Source organism: Petromyzon marinus, chromosome 9, assembly GCF_048934315.1.
Source record: "Petromyzon marinus isolate PM22_M1 ecotype Great Lakes invasive population chromosome 9, UKy_Petmar_22M1.pri1.0, whole genome shotgun sequence".
NCBI lineage: Eukaryota > Metazoa > Chordata > Hyperoartia > Petromyzontiformes > Petromyzontidae > Petromyzon > Petromyzon marinus.
In genome coordinates this window covers 3,698,882-3,714,714 of record NC_133675.1, presented here as the reverse complement: position 1 = coordinate 3,714,714, position 15,833 = coordinate 3,698,882, and the positions used below count along the sequence as shown (strand labels likewise).

At 47.9% G+C, this 15,833-nt stretch overlaps 2 protein-coding genes across 2 annotated transcripts in view; one reads left to right on the top strand and one right to left on the bottom strand.

Moving 5' to 3' along the window:
* IGFBP7 (insulin like growth factor binding protein 7) overlaps window positions 1-12,646 on the top strand; it is a 38,868-nt gene extending 26,222 nt beyond the window's left edge. Inside the window, exons 4-6 of the mRNA XM_032950827.2 lie at window positions 9,374-9,490; window positions 10,256-10,394; window positions 11,619-12,646. Of these exons, the coding sequence (XP_032806718.1) occupies window positions 9,374-9,490; window positions 10,256-10,394; window positions 11,619-11,638 (276 nt within the window). The 3' untranslated portion in view covers window positions 11,639-12,646. The remainder of the gene's footprint in view (window positions 1-9,373; window positions 9,491-10,255; window positions 10,395-11,618) is intronic.
* POLR2B (RNA polymerase II subunit B) overlaps window positions 12,643-15,833 on the bottom strand; it is a 28,003-nt gene continuing 24,812 nt past the window's right edge. The window contains exons 24-25 of the mRNA XM_032950826.2: window positions 15,615-15,810; window positions 12,643-14,278 (exon numbers count right to left, since the gene is read on the bottom strand). Of these exons, the coding sequence (XP_032806717.1) occupies window positions 14,189-14,278; window positions 15,615-15,810 (286 nt within the window). The 3' untranslated portion in view covers window positions 12,643-14,188. The remainder of the gene's footprint in view (window positions 14,279-15,614; window positions 15,811-15,833) is intronic.

Below are 15,833 nucleotides of genomic sequence, written 5' to 3'. Positions count from 1 at the left end.
ACCATTGCCAAGCAGCTTGGTGAGAAGGTGACAACAGTTGGTGCAATTATTCGCAAATGGAAGAAATACAAAAGAACTGTCAATCTCCCTCGGCCTGGGGCTCCATGCAAGATCTCACCTCGTGGAGTTGCAATGATCATGAGAACGGTGAGGAATTAGCCCAGAACTACACGGGAGGATCTTGTCAATGATCTCAAGGCAGCTGGGACCATAGTCACCAAGAAAACAATTGGTAACACACTACGCCGTGAAGGACTGAAATCCTGCAGCGCCCACAAGGTCCCCCTGCTCAAGAAAGCACATATACATGCCCGTCTGAAGTTTGACAATGAACATCTGAATGATTCAGAGGACAACTGGGTGAAAGTGTTGTGGTCAGATGAGACAAAAAATGGAGCTCTTTGGCATCAACTCAACTCGCCGTGTTTGGAGGAGGAGGAATGCTGCCTATGACCCCAAGAACACCATCCCCACCGTCAAACATGGAGGTGGAAACATGCTTTGGGGGTGTTTTTCTGCTAAGGGGACGGGACAACTTCACCGCATCAAAGGGACGATGAACGGGGCCATGTACCGTCAAATCTTGGGTGAGAACTCCCTTTCCTCAGCCAGGGCATTGAAAATGGGTCGTGGATGGGTATTCCAGCATGACAATGACCCAAAACACACGGTCAAGGCAACAAAGGAGTGGCTCAAGAAGAAGCACATTAAGGTCCTGGAGTGGCCTAGCCAGTCTCCAGACCTTAATCCCATAGAAAATCTGTGGAGGGAGCTGAAGGTTCGAGTTACCAAACGTCAGCCTCGAAACCTTAATGACTTGGAGAAGATCTGCAAAGAGGAGTGAGACAAAATCCCTCCTGAGATGTGTGCAAACCTGGTGGCCAACTACAAGAAACGTCTGACCTCTGTGATTGCCAACAAGGGTTTTGCCACCAACTACTAAGTCATGTTTTGCAGAGGGGTCAAACACTTATTTCCCTCATTGAAATGCAAATCAATGTATAACATTTTTGACATGCGTTCTTCTGGATTTTTTTGTTATTATTCTGTCTCTCACTGTTCAAATAAACCTACCATTTAAATTATATACTGATCATTTCTTTGTCAGTAGGCAAACGTACAAAATCAGCAGGGGATCAAATACTTTTTTCCCCTCACTGTAAACTGCCTTTTTTTGCCTGCAACTTTCGTTTACTGTACGTTTGTGTCAGCATGGTTTCTGATAAAAGAATGTTCCAGTTTTTGATCTGCATCGTTCTGCGTGCGTGCAAATTATAGCGCAGCGTAGTGGTTGTGGAGCGGTAGTCTAGTGGCTAGCGCACTGCGAACTCGGTGACGTGAATTAGTTATATTACTCATGGCCATTAAGAGTGGTGAATAGTGTAACTGGTACTCCGCCTTCTCTAGATCGACTCAGCCTTAAATGAGTACATGGTGCAGTGTGTAAACATCGCCACTCAGGGAGACAACGGCGGCCGGGCGTGGTGCTGGCCAACCAACCCCCTCGCGTGTCGTGCCGGCCTTCATAGGTGCTCGCTAACAGCACTTGCCCCAAGTCTGTTCAGGCTATACGGGGTATCTTTGTCTTCGTGAGAGGGGGGGGGGGGGTCTTGGCATAGTGTACAAAAATCTACCAGCATTCAACGGCAAGTCCTAACCCATACTCTGCACTGGCACTCTCATTGCAAGCCAGGGCCGTCTTGCAATTACCAACGAAATATGTTCACAAGTCGATCCGTCGCACTAGAATCCAGCCACATGTGGATGGGAGGTAAAACGAAACAATTCTTTTTTTTACTTTACCGCGTAAGACCTACTGAGCTTATATAGATATTTTTCAGAAGCGACCTGGCTATCACAAATGATAGCTCAACGAAATGGCTTATCATAGTGTGGGAAATGTATAGCAGCCATATACTCTCAACGCGTGGAGGGGAAAAGCGGAGGATTCGGAGAAAAATCCACGCGACCACGGGAAGAGAGAGAGAGAGACGCGCAAATTCCAACTATACATGAGCCGTCAGGGTCGGGATCGAACCCACGGCCTCCTGTATACCAGGCAAGGTAGTTAACATCTCGCACTCCGCAGTGAGCACGGAGTGGGGGCACATTCCAGCGCGCGTACAACGCACAACTGAAAGCCAACACAAAGACACGACACAAAGCTACCACAAAGACACGACACAAAGACACCACACAAAGACACCACACAAAGACACGACACAAAGCTACCACAAAGACACGACACAAAGACACCACACAAAGACACCACACAAAGACACCACACAAAGACACGACACAAAGACACGACACAAAGACACGACACAGAGCCACCACAAAGACACGACACAAAGACACGACACAAAGACACCACACAAAGACACCACACAAAGACACCACAAAGACACAACACAAAGACACAACACAAACACATGACACAAAGCCACCACAAAGACACGACACAAAGACACGACACAAAGCCACCACAAAGACACGACACAAAGCCACCACAAAGACACCACACAAAGCCACCACAAAGACACCACACAAAGCCACCACAAAGACACCACACAAAGCCACCACAAAGACACCACACAAAGCCACCACAAAGACACGACACAAAGACACCACACAAAGCCACCACAAAGACACCACACAAAGCCATCACAAAGCCACCACAAAGACACGACACAAAGACACCACACAAAGCCATTACAAAGACACCACAAATACACGACACAAATACACGACACAAAGCCACCACAAAGACACCACACAAAGCCACCACGAAAACACAACACAAAGACACGACACAAAGACACGACACAAAGACACGACACAATGACACGACACAAAGACACGACACAAAGACACCACAAACACACGACACGAACACACAACACAAAGACACAACACAAAGCCACCACAAAGACATGACACAAAGCCACCACAAAGACACGACACAAAGCCACCACAAAGACACAACACAAACACACGACACAAAGACACGACACAAAGCCACCACAAAGACACGACACAAAGACACCACAAAGACACGACACAAAGCCACCACAAAGACACCACATAAAGACACGACACAAAGTCACCACAAAGACACGACACAAAGACACCACAAAGACACCACATAAAGCCACCACAAAGACACCACATAAAGCCACCACAAAGACACGACACAAAGACACGACACAAAGACACGACACAAATACACGACACAAAGCCACCACAAACACACGACACAAAGCCACCACAAAGACACCACACAAAGCCACCACAAAGACACCACAAAGACACCACACAAAGCCACCACAAAGACACCACACAAAGCCACCACAAAGACACCACACAAAGACACGACACAAAGACACCACAAAGACACGACACAAAGACACGACACAGAGCCACCACAAAGACACGACACAAAGACACCACACAAAGACACCACACAAAGACACCACAAAGACACGACACAAAGACACAACACAAACACATGACACAAAGACACGACACAAAGACACGACACAAAGCCACCACAAAGACACGACACAAAGCCACCACAAAGACACCACACAAAGCCACCACAAAGACACCACACAAAGCCACCACAAAGACACCACAAAGACACCACACAAAGCCACCACAAAGACACCACACAAAGCCACCACAAAGACACCACACAAAGACACGACACAAAGACACCACAAAGACACGACACAAAGACACGACACAGAGCCACCACAAAGACACGACACAAAGACATCACACAAAGACACCACACAAAGACACGACACAAAGACACAACACAAACACATGACACAAAGCCACCACAAAGACACGACACAAAGACACGACACAAAGCCACCACAAAGACACGACACAAAGCCACCACAAAGACACCACACAAAGCCACCACAAAGACACCACACAAAGCCACCACAAAGACACCACACAAAGCCACCACAAAGACACCACACAAAGCCACCACAAAGACACGACACAAAGACACCACACAAAGCCACCACAAAGACACCACACAAAGCCATCACAAAGCCACCACAAAGACACGACACAAAGACACCACACAAAGCCATTACAAAGACACCACAAATACACGACACAAATACACGACACAAAGCCACCACAAAGACACCACACAAAGCCACCACGAAAACACAACACAAAGACACGACACAAAGACACGACACAAAGACACGACACAATGACACGACACAAAGACACGACACAAAGACACCACAAACACACGACACGAACACAAAACACAAAGACACAACACAAAGCCACCACAAAGACATGACACAAAGCCACCACAAAGACACGACACAAAGCCACCACAAAGACACAACACAAACACACGACACAAAGACACGACACAAAGCCACCACAAAGACACGACACAAAGACACCACACAAAGCCACCACAAAGACACGACACAAAGCCACCACAAAGACACCACATAAAGACACGACACAAAGTCACCACAAAGACACGACACAAAGACACCACAAAGACACCACATAAAGCCACCACAAAGACACCACATAAAGCCACCACAAAGACACGACACAAAGACACGACACAAAGACACGACACAAATACACGACACAAAGCCACCACAAACACACGACACAAAGCCACCACAAAGACACCACACAAAGCCACCACAAAGACACCACACAAAGCCACCACAAAGACACGACACAAAGACACGACACAAAGCCACCACAAAGACACCACATAAAGCCACCACAAAGACACCACATAAAGCCACCACACAAAGCCACCACAAAGACACCACACAAAGACACGAGACAAAGCCACCACAAAGACACCACAAAGACACCACACAAAGCCACCACAAAGACACCACACAAAGACACCACACAAAGACACGAGACAAAGCCACCACAAAGATACCACAAAGACACCACAAAGACACCACACAAAGCCACCACAAAGACATGACACAAAGACACGACACAGCCACCACAAAGACACGACACAAAGACACGACACAAAGCCACCACAAAGACACGACACAAAGTCACCACAAAGACACGACACAAAGACACCACAAAGACACCACACAAAGCCACCACAAAAAACACCACACAAAGCCACCACAAAGTCACATTTTTCACGCTTGAGACTCAATGATGAAGGCCACAGATTGGTCCCGCGGGCCGCCGTCTTTCTTCTCCGTCGTCTCGGTCTCCGTCTGCCTGCCTCTTCGGGGTAGATTTTCACAGGCGAATAAACCCACTCACAACCGGGACAAAAACAAAGACAGAGCGTCGAGCGGCTTCTAAAAAGTGACCCCCCCGCCCCCCTCCCCAAGGACCCCCTCGCAACGGGGGCCACTGAAAACGTTCTCCACCCCCCAAATAGCAACGTGCTCGTGTTTTTGTCCCACCCCCCGCTCCCCCCGTTTACGGATCTCAATGTCCTCGGCTAATATTGCGGGGGAGTGGTACAGCTACGATTCAATAGGCCTTGGGAGCGGGGGCCATTCCCCAAAGGCCTTCGTGTTTCATGTTCAAAGAAATAACCATTCATTGTTTTAGTTAAATAGAAAATAAAAAAACTCACTTTTTTGTTTTTGTTCCACCAGCCACGCGTGTCTGCGTGTGTGTCTAAAGGCCCTGGCGTGTGTCTATGGAACAGTGGCTCTTCATTGTGTAGTGTTTATAATGACGAATAAACTTCTTATGCAGCACACTGTTTATTGTAATACTTCTCTTACACAGTCCTTAACACACGGAGGGTATATGGTCCCCTCACCTGATACCCTAAGAAGGTACAGCCTCCGGACTTAGCGTGACCTACACACAGGTCTCTTCCTAACCTAAGGAGGTACAGCCTCCTGTCTTGGCGGGACTTACACGTCTACCGCTATCCTAGAGTCCTCCGGCTGGGACCTAGGGGAGGCTATTTGACCCACCGCTGGCCCGGTGGGTCCTGACCACTGGATACGCCGAGCCTTAGCCCTCAGAAGGGCTGGAAGGCTGGGTCCAGGGTCCTGGCTATCTTCGGCCCGGGCTTCGGTCTTCGTGTAGGGAGAGAACTCCCCGCGCTCTGCGTGGTCACCCTTCTTATACCCGTTTGTGGCCAGGTGTAACCAATCCCACATTCCCACGTGGAACATTGTAGCCCCAATAATTGTGTGTCCATCGTCTTGTTAAATCGCGAGTATGACCGCAATAGAAAATTACTGACTACATAATGCTGTACGGTATTCCCATAAAGACGTATCTAAAACGACAAATTTGTAATTAGTTCAGATTTTTTTTTTATCTAAAAGCATAATAAACATGTGGGTGACATGAACTCCTCACGCGCCGGTGGGTTAAGCCCGAAATGTTTGCGTCTAGACACCAAAGCATTCCACAAACTCCCCCAAACCCCCTCATGGCAGTTTGCCACAACCAAGAGATCCGACTCGTTGTGTAACCACGAGGCATTGTTTTGCTCTCCAATAATGATCAACGCTACGCCAGAGGGAAGCGATGACATCAGCCCCCCAGGCCAACAACGAGAGCAGTGGCTCTTAACCTGGGGTGTACGCAACCCCCAGGGAGTGCGAGATGCCCTTTCTGAGACTCAAAGAGGGGTACAGGCTGCAGGAAAGGTGAAGCACCGCTTGATCTACAGCGTGGCGTGCGCCACAATCTGAAATCGTCACGAAGTACTGCTGAAATAAAAAAAAGACAAATTGCCTTCAGATCGCACGAATCGGGACTAACGTACTCATGGCCAACAGCGTCACTCCATACATACAGTGAGGGAAAAAGTATTTGATCCCCTGCTGATTTTGTACGTTTGCCCACTGACAAAGAAATGATCCGTCTAGAATTTTAATGGTAGGTTTATTTGAACAGTGAGAGACAGAATAACAACAACAAAATCCAGGAAAACGCATGTCAAAAATGTTATAAATTGATTTGCATTTTAATGAGGGAAATAAGTATTTGACCTCCTCTCAATCAGAAAGATTTCTGGCTCCCAGTTGTCTTTTATACAGGTAACGAGCTGAGATTAGGAGCACACTCTTAAAGGGAGTGCTCCTAATCTCAGCTTGTTACCTGTATAAAAGAAACCTGTCCAGAAGCAATCAATCAATCAGAGAGCTCTCCAAGGATGTCAGGGACAATATTGTAGACCTACACAAGGCTGGAATGGGCTACAAGACCATTGCCAAGGAGCTTGGTGAGAAGGTGACAACAGTTGGTGCGATTATTCGCAAATGGAAGAAACACAAAAGAACTGTCAATCTCCCTCGGCCTGGGGCTCCATGCAAGATCTCACCTCGTGGAGTTGCAATGATCATGAGAACGGTGAGGAATCAGCCCAGAACTACACGGGAGGATCTTGTCAATGATCTCAAGGCAGCTGGGACCATAGTCATCAAGAAAACAATTGGTAACACACTACGTCGTGAAGGACTAAAATCCTGCAGCGCCCGCAAGGTCCCCCTGCACAAGAAAGCACATATGCCCGTCTGAAGTTTGCCAATGAACATCTGAATGATTCAGAGGACAACTGGGTGAAAGTGTTGTGGTCAGATAAGACCAAAATGTAGCTCTTTGGCATCAACTCAACTCGCCGTGTTTGGAGGAGGAATGCTGCCTATGACCCCAAGAACACCATCCCCACCGTCAAACATGGAGGTGGAAACATTATGCTTTGGGGGTGTTTTTCTGCTAAGGGGACAGGACAACTTCACCGCATCAAAGGGACGATGGACGGGGCCATGTACCGTCAAATCTTGGGTGAGAATCTCCTTCCCTCAGCCAGGGCATTGAATATGGGTCGTGGATGGGTATTCCAGCATGACAATGACCCAAAACACACGGCCAAGGCAACAAAGGAGTGGCTAAAGGAGAAGCACATTAAGGTCCTAGAGTGGCCGAGCCAGTCTCCAGACCTTAATGCCATAGAAAATCTGTGGAGGGAGCTGAAGGTTCGAGTTGCCAAACGTCAGCCTCGAAACCTTAATGACTTGGAGAAGATCTGAAAAGAGGAGTGGGACAAAATCCCTCCTGAGATGTGTGCAAACCTGGTGGCCAACTACAAGCAACGTCTGACCTCTGTGATTGCCAACAAGGGTTTTGCCACCAAGTACTAAGTCATGTTTTGCAGAGGGGTCAAATACTTATTTCCCTCATTAAAATGCAAATCAATTTATAACATTTTTGACATGCGTTTTTCTGGATTTTTTAAATTGTTATTCTATCTCTCACTGTTCAAATAACCTACCATTAAAATTATAGACTGATCCTTTCTTTGTCAGTAGGCAAACGTACAAAATCAGCAGGTAATCAAATACCTGTTTCCCTCACTGTACACACACACAAAACAACTTGGCAAGAGGGGCAGGACCCTCTTGCCAAGTCTCTGGTGAGGCTTCCTGGGTAAACAAGCACTGTAATGTGTAACACCTTGTAGACTTTCGCGACTAATATTATCCATAATAAAAGGGGGGGGGGGGGGGATTTGTTGGGTAAGATCGCGCAAATATAAAATTGTCGACCCGTCACCACCCGACACAGCCAATTGGTAAGGTTTGTCACGTAAACAAAACGTGGCAATTAGTTTACTAGTTCAGCACACCCGTCGTGTTGGAGAATAAGCCCATAACATTTACAATTCGAGAATAAAAACGTTTATTATGAAAGCATGAAAAGAATATAAAACCCAGCTTCACCATGTAAGGAATGGCGACAGTGTGAGGAGGCAATTATCCAGCAGCGGAGAGATTGATAATTAATTTTAGTTGGTTTAGTATGTCTGTTAAACTTCTTTTGCACCATACGTAGTCAACCATGGTAATTGGAGGTGTGGGGGAAGGACAACTAAACACAAAAAAAGAAGTTCCAAAGAAATCGAGTTTTCAATCAGGTGGTCAAGCCAGACAACCGCGCCAGGAGTAGCGGAGTGATGGTATGTGATGATGATGTGTGTAATATGGTTATAAATGTGAGGTTATAATGTTATCATGCAGGAGTGAATTGGATTGTGGTGCCACAGCACCGGGAGAGATGTGACTATGTGGAAACACGATGCTGATGGTGCTGCGTGTATGTGTCTATATTTGAAATACCGCAATGACGTCGTTTCAAGTACAGGAGCGAGACGATCACCATTGCAAATGAGACTTTCCTCGTGTCTCTTTGAAATCTCAACTCGGTTCAACAAAAGAAACCCCAAGTTTGATTTTGGTCACCACCAACGGACTATGGGGAACCCTTCATCCACCAGTGGAGAGACCATGACCCTCGTTGTTGTTGTTGACGACGACGAATTGACTAGTGATTGAATCCGCGCCTGATCCCGCAGATCGTGAAGAGCGCCGCGGGAGTGGAGCGCATGGAGCTGCTGCCCGGAGACCGGGACAACCTCGCCATCCAGACGCGCGGAGGCCCCGAGAAACACGAGGTCACGGGATGGGTGCTGGTGCGTCTCGCACACTCGCCACAACACCCTCACCGCAACACCCTCACCGCAACACCCTCACAACACCCTCACCGCAACACCCTCACCGCACCACCCTCACCGCACCACCCTCACCGCACCACCCTCACCGCACCACCCTCACCGCACCACCCTCACCGCAACACCCTCACCGCAACACCCTCACCGCACCACCCTCACCGCACCACCCTCACCGCACCACCCTCACCGCAACACCCTCACCGCAACACCCTCACAACACCCTCACCGCAACACCCTCACCGCACCACCCTCACCGCACCACCCTCACCGCACCACCCTCACCGCAACACCCTCACCGCACCACCCTCACCGCAGCACCCTCACCACACCACTCTCACCGCAGCACCCTCACAACACCCTCACCGCACCACTCTCAACACCTCACTCACGTGAGACTCGCCAAACAACAGCCGCGCTCACCGCACCACTCACACCACACACCATACCACATCACACACCATACCACATCACACACACGCCAAGCCACTCGCACTGCACTCGTACGTTTAGAACTGCTCTTTGGCTTTGCTTTGTTGTCTTTCCCCCGCACCTCCGCTTCGCACGGTTGGCTACGTATGGCTCTAAAGAAGTTCAACATAAAAACATACGCCACACTCTTTCGAACGGCACGCCACGCTCACCGCGCATGCAAAATAAAGATCTCCCCGTGGTGGGCGGGAGAGGACCGTGCGTATGATGCGTCTTTTGTTTCGCGTCTCCCCTCAGATCTCCCCGCTGCTGGATAGCGATGGAGGCGAGTACGAGTGCCACGCCAAGAACTCGCAGGGGGAGGCGGCCGCCGTCGGTTCAATCCACGTGGCGGCCAGCGCCGATCTCATCCCCAGGGAGCACTCCACGGCCACCCGTGAGTGGCAGAGGAGGGGGGGGGGGGCGACACCCTCGTCACACCATCCTCGCCGAGATTCCACACGCACACATCACCTCATCTCGCCGACGTCTCACAAACCGACATTCGCGCACCTCATCTTCACTAACACTGCTCCTCACGCCGTTTAACATCCCTGCACCTCAACGCCATTAACCTTCTCTCACTTCTCATTTCCTCTGGCTTCCCCCCCCACCTCCCCTCACTCCCATTCCCCATTCATCACATGTTCTCATCTCTCTTCCATTCTCACCTCCCCCTCTCCTCCATTCGCCGTTCCTCACCCCAATTCGTGCTTGCCGACCTCGCTCGTCCCCACAAATCCCCACTCAACGTCTCTCTGAACCCCTCTTATTTAAGGCCTGCTCCAGACAATTGTTGACGATCATCTTTCGTTCAACATTCCCTCGACTATAATCTCCCTCACCTCACTTGTATTCTCCACATCTGCGCAGTAAGGGTTTTTGTTGTGTGTGTACAGTTGTGGTGGTATCGTGGATTTACTGTGGGTAGGCACTCCAGTCAATAACGAGACCCCAGGTGGCCCGCGATGGTAGTACAGGTAACGGCGAAACACGACGTGGATTTAGTCGAAATACAAGCGCACCACGAGACAATGAGCACAATTCTCCCATTGAACAATTACCACAAAGAGCCATCGGATTAAAACATTTTGGTAAAACTTTGTACATCTCTCTTCTGCCGTGCATCACAAGCTCAAATTAAAATTTCCCCATGTGCTCATCTCCAATGGCCTTTTTCGTATGGCCGATGTTGATGTCTAGTAAGTGTTCTTCACTAATTTTCAGAGGGGGTGGGGGGCACTTTCACCGAAAAGACATCATCAGTGTGAGGGCCGCCACACATTTTAAACCATTGGATTGGCAAGCAGCACGATGATGGGGGCGTTTTCACTTGTGTATTGTCAAGGCCGCACTAAAGGCCACCAGTGTGGCCTTGAATTCAGCAACAGCTATACATTTAGGTGGTCGAGCCAGACGATTGCGTCAGGGATAGCAGAGGACATCACTGCGACGATGCCTCCTTTGTATCTGCGCATCAAGTCGTTATACATCGGTGGCCCCGAGCCGGTGATGGAAATTAAAACATGCCTATCGTGGCAGGTCAGTCTTATTCAACAACCTGGCTTTGTTCTGTCGACAAACTTAATGCCGCATGCTCCCCTCCCCCCTCCCATCACAGAGAAAGAGGAGGAACTCTAAGTCTTCCTCTGCAGCGTCGTCGTCGCCACGGGAGGGATTCACACGACGTGGCCACGAGCAGCACTTCTCGTGGCACGCGTGCGGTGGTCAAGCGACGACCCGTGTACATCCCCTATCCAGTTACACCACGGGCACATGTACCTGTCAATTCTGCCGTAACTGAATTACAAGCACAAGAGGCAGGATGATCCGACACCCAAGTGGCAAAGGGCACTTTTTTTTTACTCTGTACATCGTTCCAACCTGCTCTACGAACACATTTTAAGTCCCTTGCTCGAGTAAGTGTGGAGCAGCGATTCATCTCCATCGATAAGCTCTTAAACCAGCGATAGAAATTCCACATTGCGCAGATAAGAGCCCATTCTCTCCAGAGAAGAACCACTTCATTTCCCACACAGGGGTATTTGTTTATCCACCATGCAGATGAAACAACGGCTTGTCGATTTGCCGCGGGCATGTGTTTGACACTTATTGCGCAAATAATAAAGACATCCATTGTACACGAATCTGATCCAGTCTACAAATAACCAAACGACGATTTTAAACTGCGTGGTCATCTGCTTCATTGTCCACCGCTGTAATTCCGTTACCGCGAAACTGACATCCGTGCTACTTTAACTCCGTCGACGAGCAGTATATTTTTTATTTGCAAATGCAGCTTCTATTAATTACTGCACTTAAAACTGTAGTTTACGAGATTGTGTAATTTTAACGGAGAGCCAGTACACACAAGGTTTTGGCATTACTGACGTAAGGCAGACATCCGAAGACGCCATCGTACGTCAGGCGCAACGGTAAAAGCCACGTTTTGGTGCTATTATAATCTCGACGCATTCATATTAAACTTACACTGGTGGGGGGGGGATTTTGTCTTAAAGAGGTTTGGAAGCTTAATTTGCTTGCATCTTTTTGCAAACGAGTCGTTTTTTAAAACCGTTTAACGCAAGAAATATAACGACAAAGTGATTCTTTAATAATAAAAAAAAGCAATAAACTAAAGAAAATACACACACGTGAACGCGTTTATTTGAAATAAGACAAAGCGGGTTCTTTTTTGTTTTGTTTAAAAGCATCGGCGGCCCTGACGATCTCTCTGCAGAAACGCTTCCGCAACATCACAAAACACGCCTCGCGTCGCCACTCCTCGTGGCAACAGATCAAACTAATCTCCACATATACAACTTTTTTTTTATCCCGTTGTACGTGTGCATGTGCCGCTTGTAAACGCACCTCACACAAATCTACATTTTTCAAGCTGTGTGTACGAACGTGGTATCGATGGAAAGTCCGTCGTCTGTCAATGTGCGAGCACATTTTTTTCACCCTTCCTTGCCGAGTTATAGACGTGAAATAGAAAAAAAACGCTTGTAGACTACAAAATAAAAAAGCTTGGAACGCTAACGTGCTTATCTGCACTACATTATCAAATGTTGCACTGCTGGTTGAGAAGACCAACTGTCATCCGAGCAACAGGCGTCCCCTAGCAACAGGCATCCCCTAGCAACAGGCGTCCCCTAGCAACAGGCATCCCCTAGCAAGAGGCATTCCTAGCAACAGGCGTCCCCTAGCAACAGGCGTCCCGAGCAACAGGTAACCCCTAACAACAGGCGTCCCGAGCAAGAGGCGTCCCTAACAACAGGTGTCCCTAGCAACAGGTGTCCCTAACAACAAGCGTCCCTAGCAACGGCTGGCCCTGCAGAAGTCATCGGAGAGCATCTGGTAGCCAGGTGACCAAATGAGATAAGAATGACAATGAGAGGAATGCGTGAATGAGGAATGAGAGATTTTAACCTCAAACCACTTACACATTCTGCTTATGTGCAGTGAAATTTAACACGTGTCATTTAAAAAGTGATTATGTACATTGCAAAATCAAATTTTCCGCTACTGTTCGCCAGTAGGCAGCACATGGAAATGGAAATGGGAAATCGAGTGCATAAATGAGGAAAGAATGAGACAGAGGATTGAGAGTGAATGAATGAGATAAATGAGTAACTGAATGAGGGAGGAATGAGTAAATGAATGAAGCGTGAGTGACAGAATAAGAAAATAAATGTATGCGAGAACAAGTGAGCACATGAGGGATATATCAGTGATTGAAAGGATTGCCAGGATTCAGTAAAGGGAGAAATTCACGGGTGAGAATTAATGCGTCACATGACCGGGAGATAAATTATTAAATGTAGGAATGATGGAATTAATGTAGGACGGGCTGCCCTGTAGTATCAAAGTATGCTCCTTTTGAGGCTGATAGGCTGTTAGCACAGCTGGTCTGAGTCACCACAAATAAATCATGTTATGCAATGGAAGGCTAGAATAATACTTGCCAATAAAAATAGATGCATCAAGGAATATGTTCATGTTGATCCCATCTTACTTGGTCCTTTTTTTTAGAATATGTGCTGGTCCTCATATTTAGAGTTTTGGCAGAGGCAAGAGTCTTCCGGGAAAGTTGGAGTCACTGGGGATGTTTGTGATCGCCCAGCGGGTTGGGAGGGCAGCGGCGACGGTCGGCAATATTTTTTCTGGCCCCAAGGCAGGTTCCAGATTTTATGTGATCATCATCCGTGGAGCGATGCTCATAGACATGAGCTCCTGGAAAAGCAACTTGCAGGCGTATGGCACACGCACCAGCGAGATCTGTGCAACAACGACAAAAAACGGTTATGGACACACGGAGCAATTAAAAAAAATGTCAAGTAAAATGTATAAAGTTGGCTTCCTGCTGAAAATGTGAAATGCAGCGGCACTCATCAACACTGGGGGCGCCCCCCCCCCCACCCTGAGCCAGTGATGGGAATTCCGCATTCTTACGGCAATTACATGACCATAACACAATCGGCTATCAACCACCGTCTAGCCATGATGATTACAACATCACCACCGAGAGTGAGAGGTGAAGAGGGGTTTTTGATTTGCATACGAAGGAAAATTCTACGTGAAAACAAAACTTTTAACAATGCCCAGGGCGAGACATGTTCCAGCAGAGGATGTCCGAGCTAATTTTAGTCCCCTGTGACGGACTGGCCTCCACATCCTGTTGCATTATCATTTGCCTTAGTCTGCCCCCTACCCTTCACTTTGTTAAGGGGAATTAGTTCTTTAAAAAAAGCCTTTGAATTTTGTACTAACATTGCATTTTGTAATTTATGGTTATAATTGCTTATGTGAATGGCACACACGTAAGTAAAATTATAAATTCCAGCAGCATTGTGCAAAGTTGGTGAAGCTGTGTGCTCTCAACTGCATGGTTCAATTACTGAAGAAATATACACAATTTACATGCAACCTAGGGATATAAACAATTCACTATTGTATGATCATCACGATTCAGGGTCCGATTTTATTAACAAAGCAATTATGCAGATGTGGTTGAAGTTTATTCTCAAATTAAATATTAACTACAGTGGTACACGCAAAACAAACTGATTTATGCCAAAAATCATTCATGCTTATGGACGCATAATGATCGCACGAAATACTCTGTGCCGAATATATAGAAGTAAACATTTGAGACCATTGATACCATGGCTACTTATATAGTCCATGTTGTATGACGCAAATATAGCCAGGGCACATTCGAGACTGCATTGCTCCTATTTGTGCTTTGTTAAATGCCAGTAGACCTTTATGAGTGTCGTAAACCATAAAATATTGTGCCACTGTGGAGTAAGTGACGTTAGAGAACCACGGGAGCAAAGAAAACTTACAAACGCATGTCAAAGGAGGCCAGGCCGAGACTGTCTCGGAATGAGTGTAAACCCTTACCTTAATGAATAACCTGCACAGCTTCAGCAGAGGGATAGGAAACTACACTAGTTCTCTCTGCTGAAGCTCTCTCGTCGTAGCTAGTAGCTCCTGAACATATTGCCATGCGAAAGAACTGACGAAGCGTTAACCCTTACATCCTTCTTGTAAATGCGCGTGCAGTCGGAACACAAAAGGGCTTGAAAGCGAGGGAGGGCGGGGGGGTTACCTGAGTTTTGTTGCGGCAGCCGCGGCACTCGTAGGTGTGCGTGCGTGTGTTGGCGATGGCCATGAGGCCGCACAGGTTGCACACGTGCACCTGGTAGGGGTCGGACACCTCGAACAGCCGCTCGCGCAGGAACTGCGCGGCGCCGTGCGCGATTTGGCAATCGCGCTCCATCTCGCCGAAACGCAGCCCGCCGTCGCTGTGCACGGGGGGGGGGGGAAC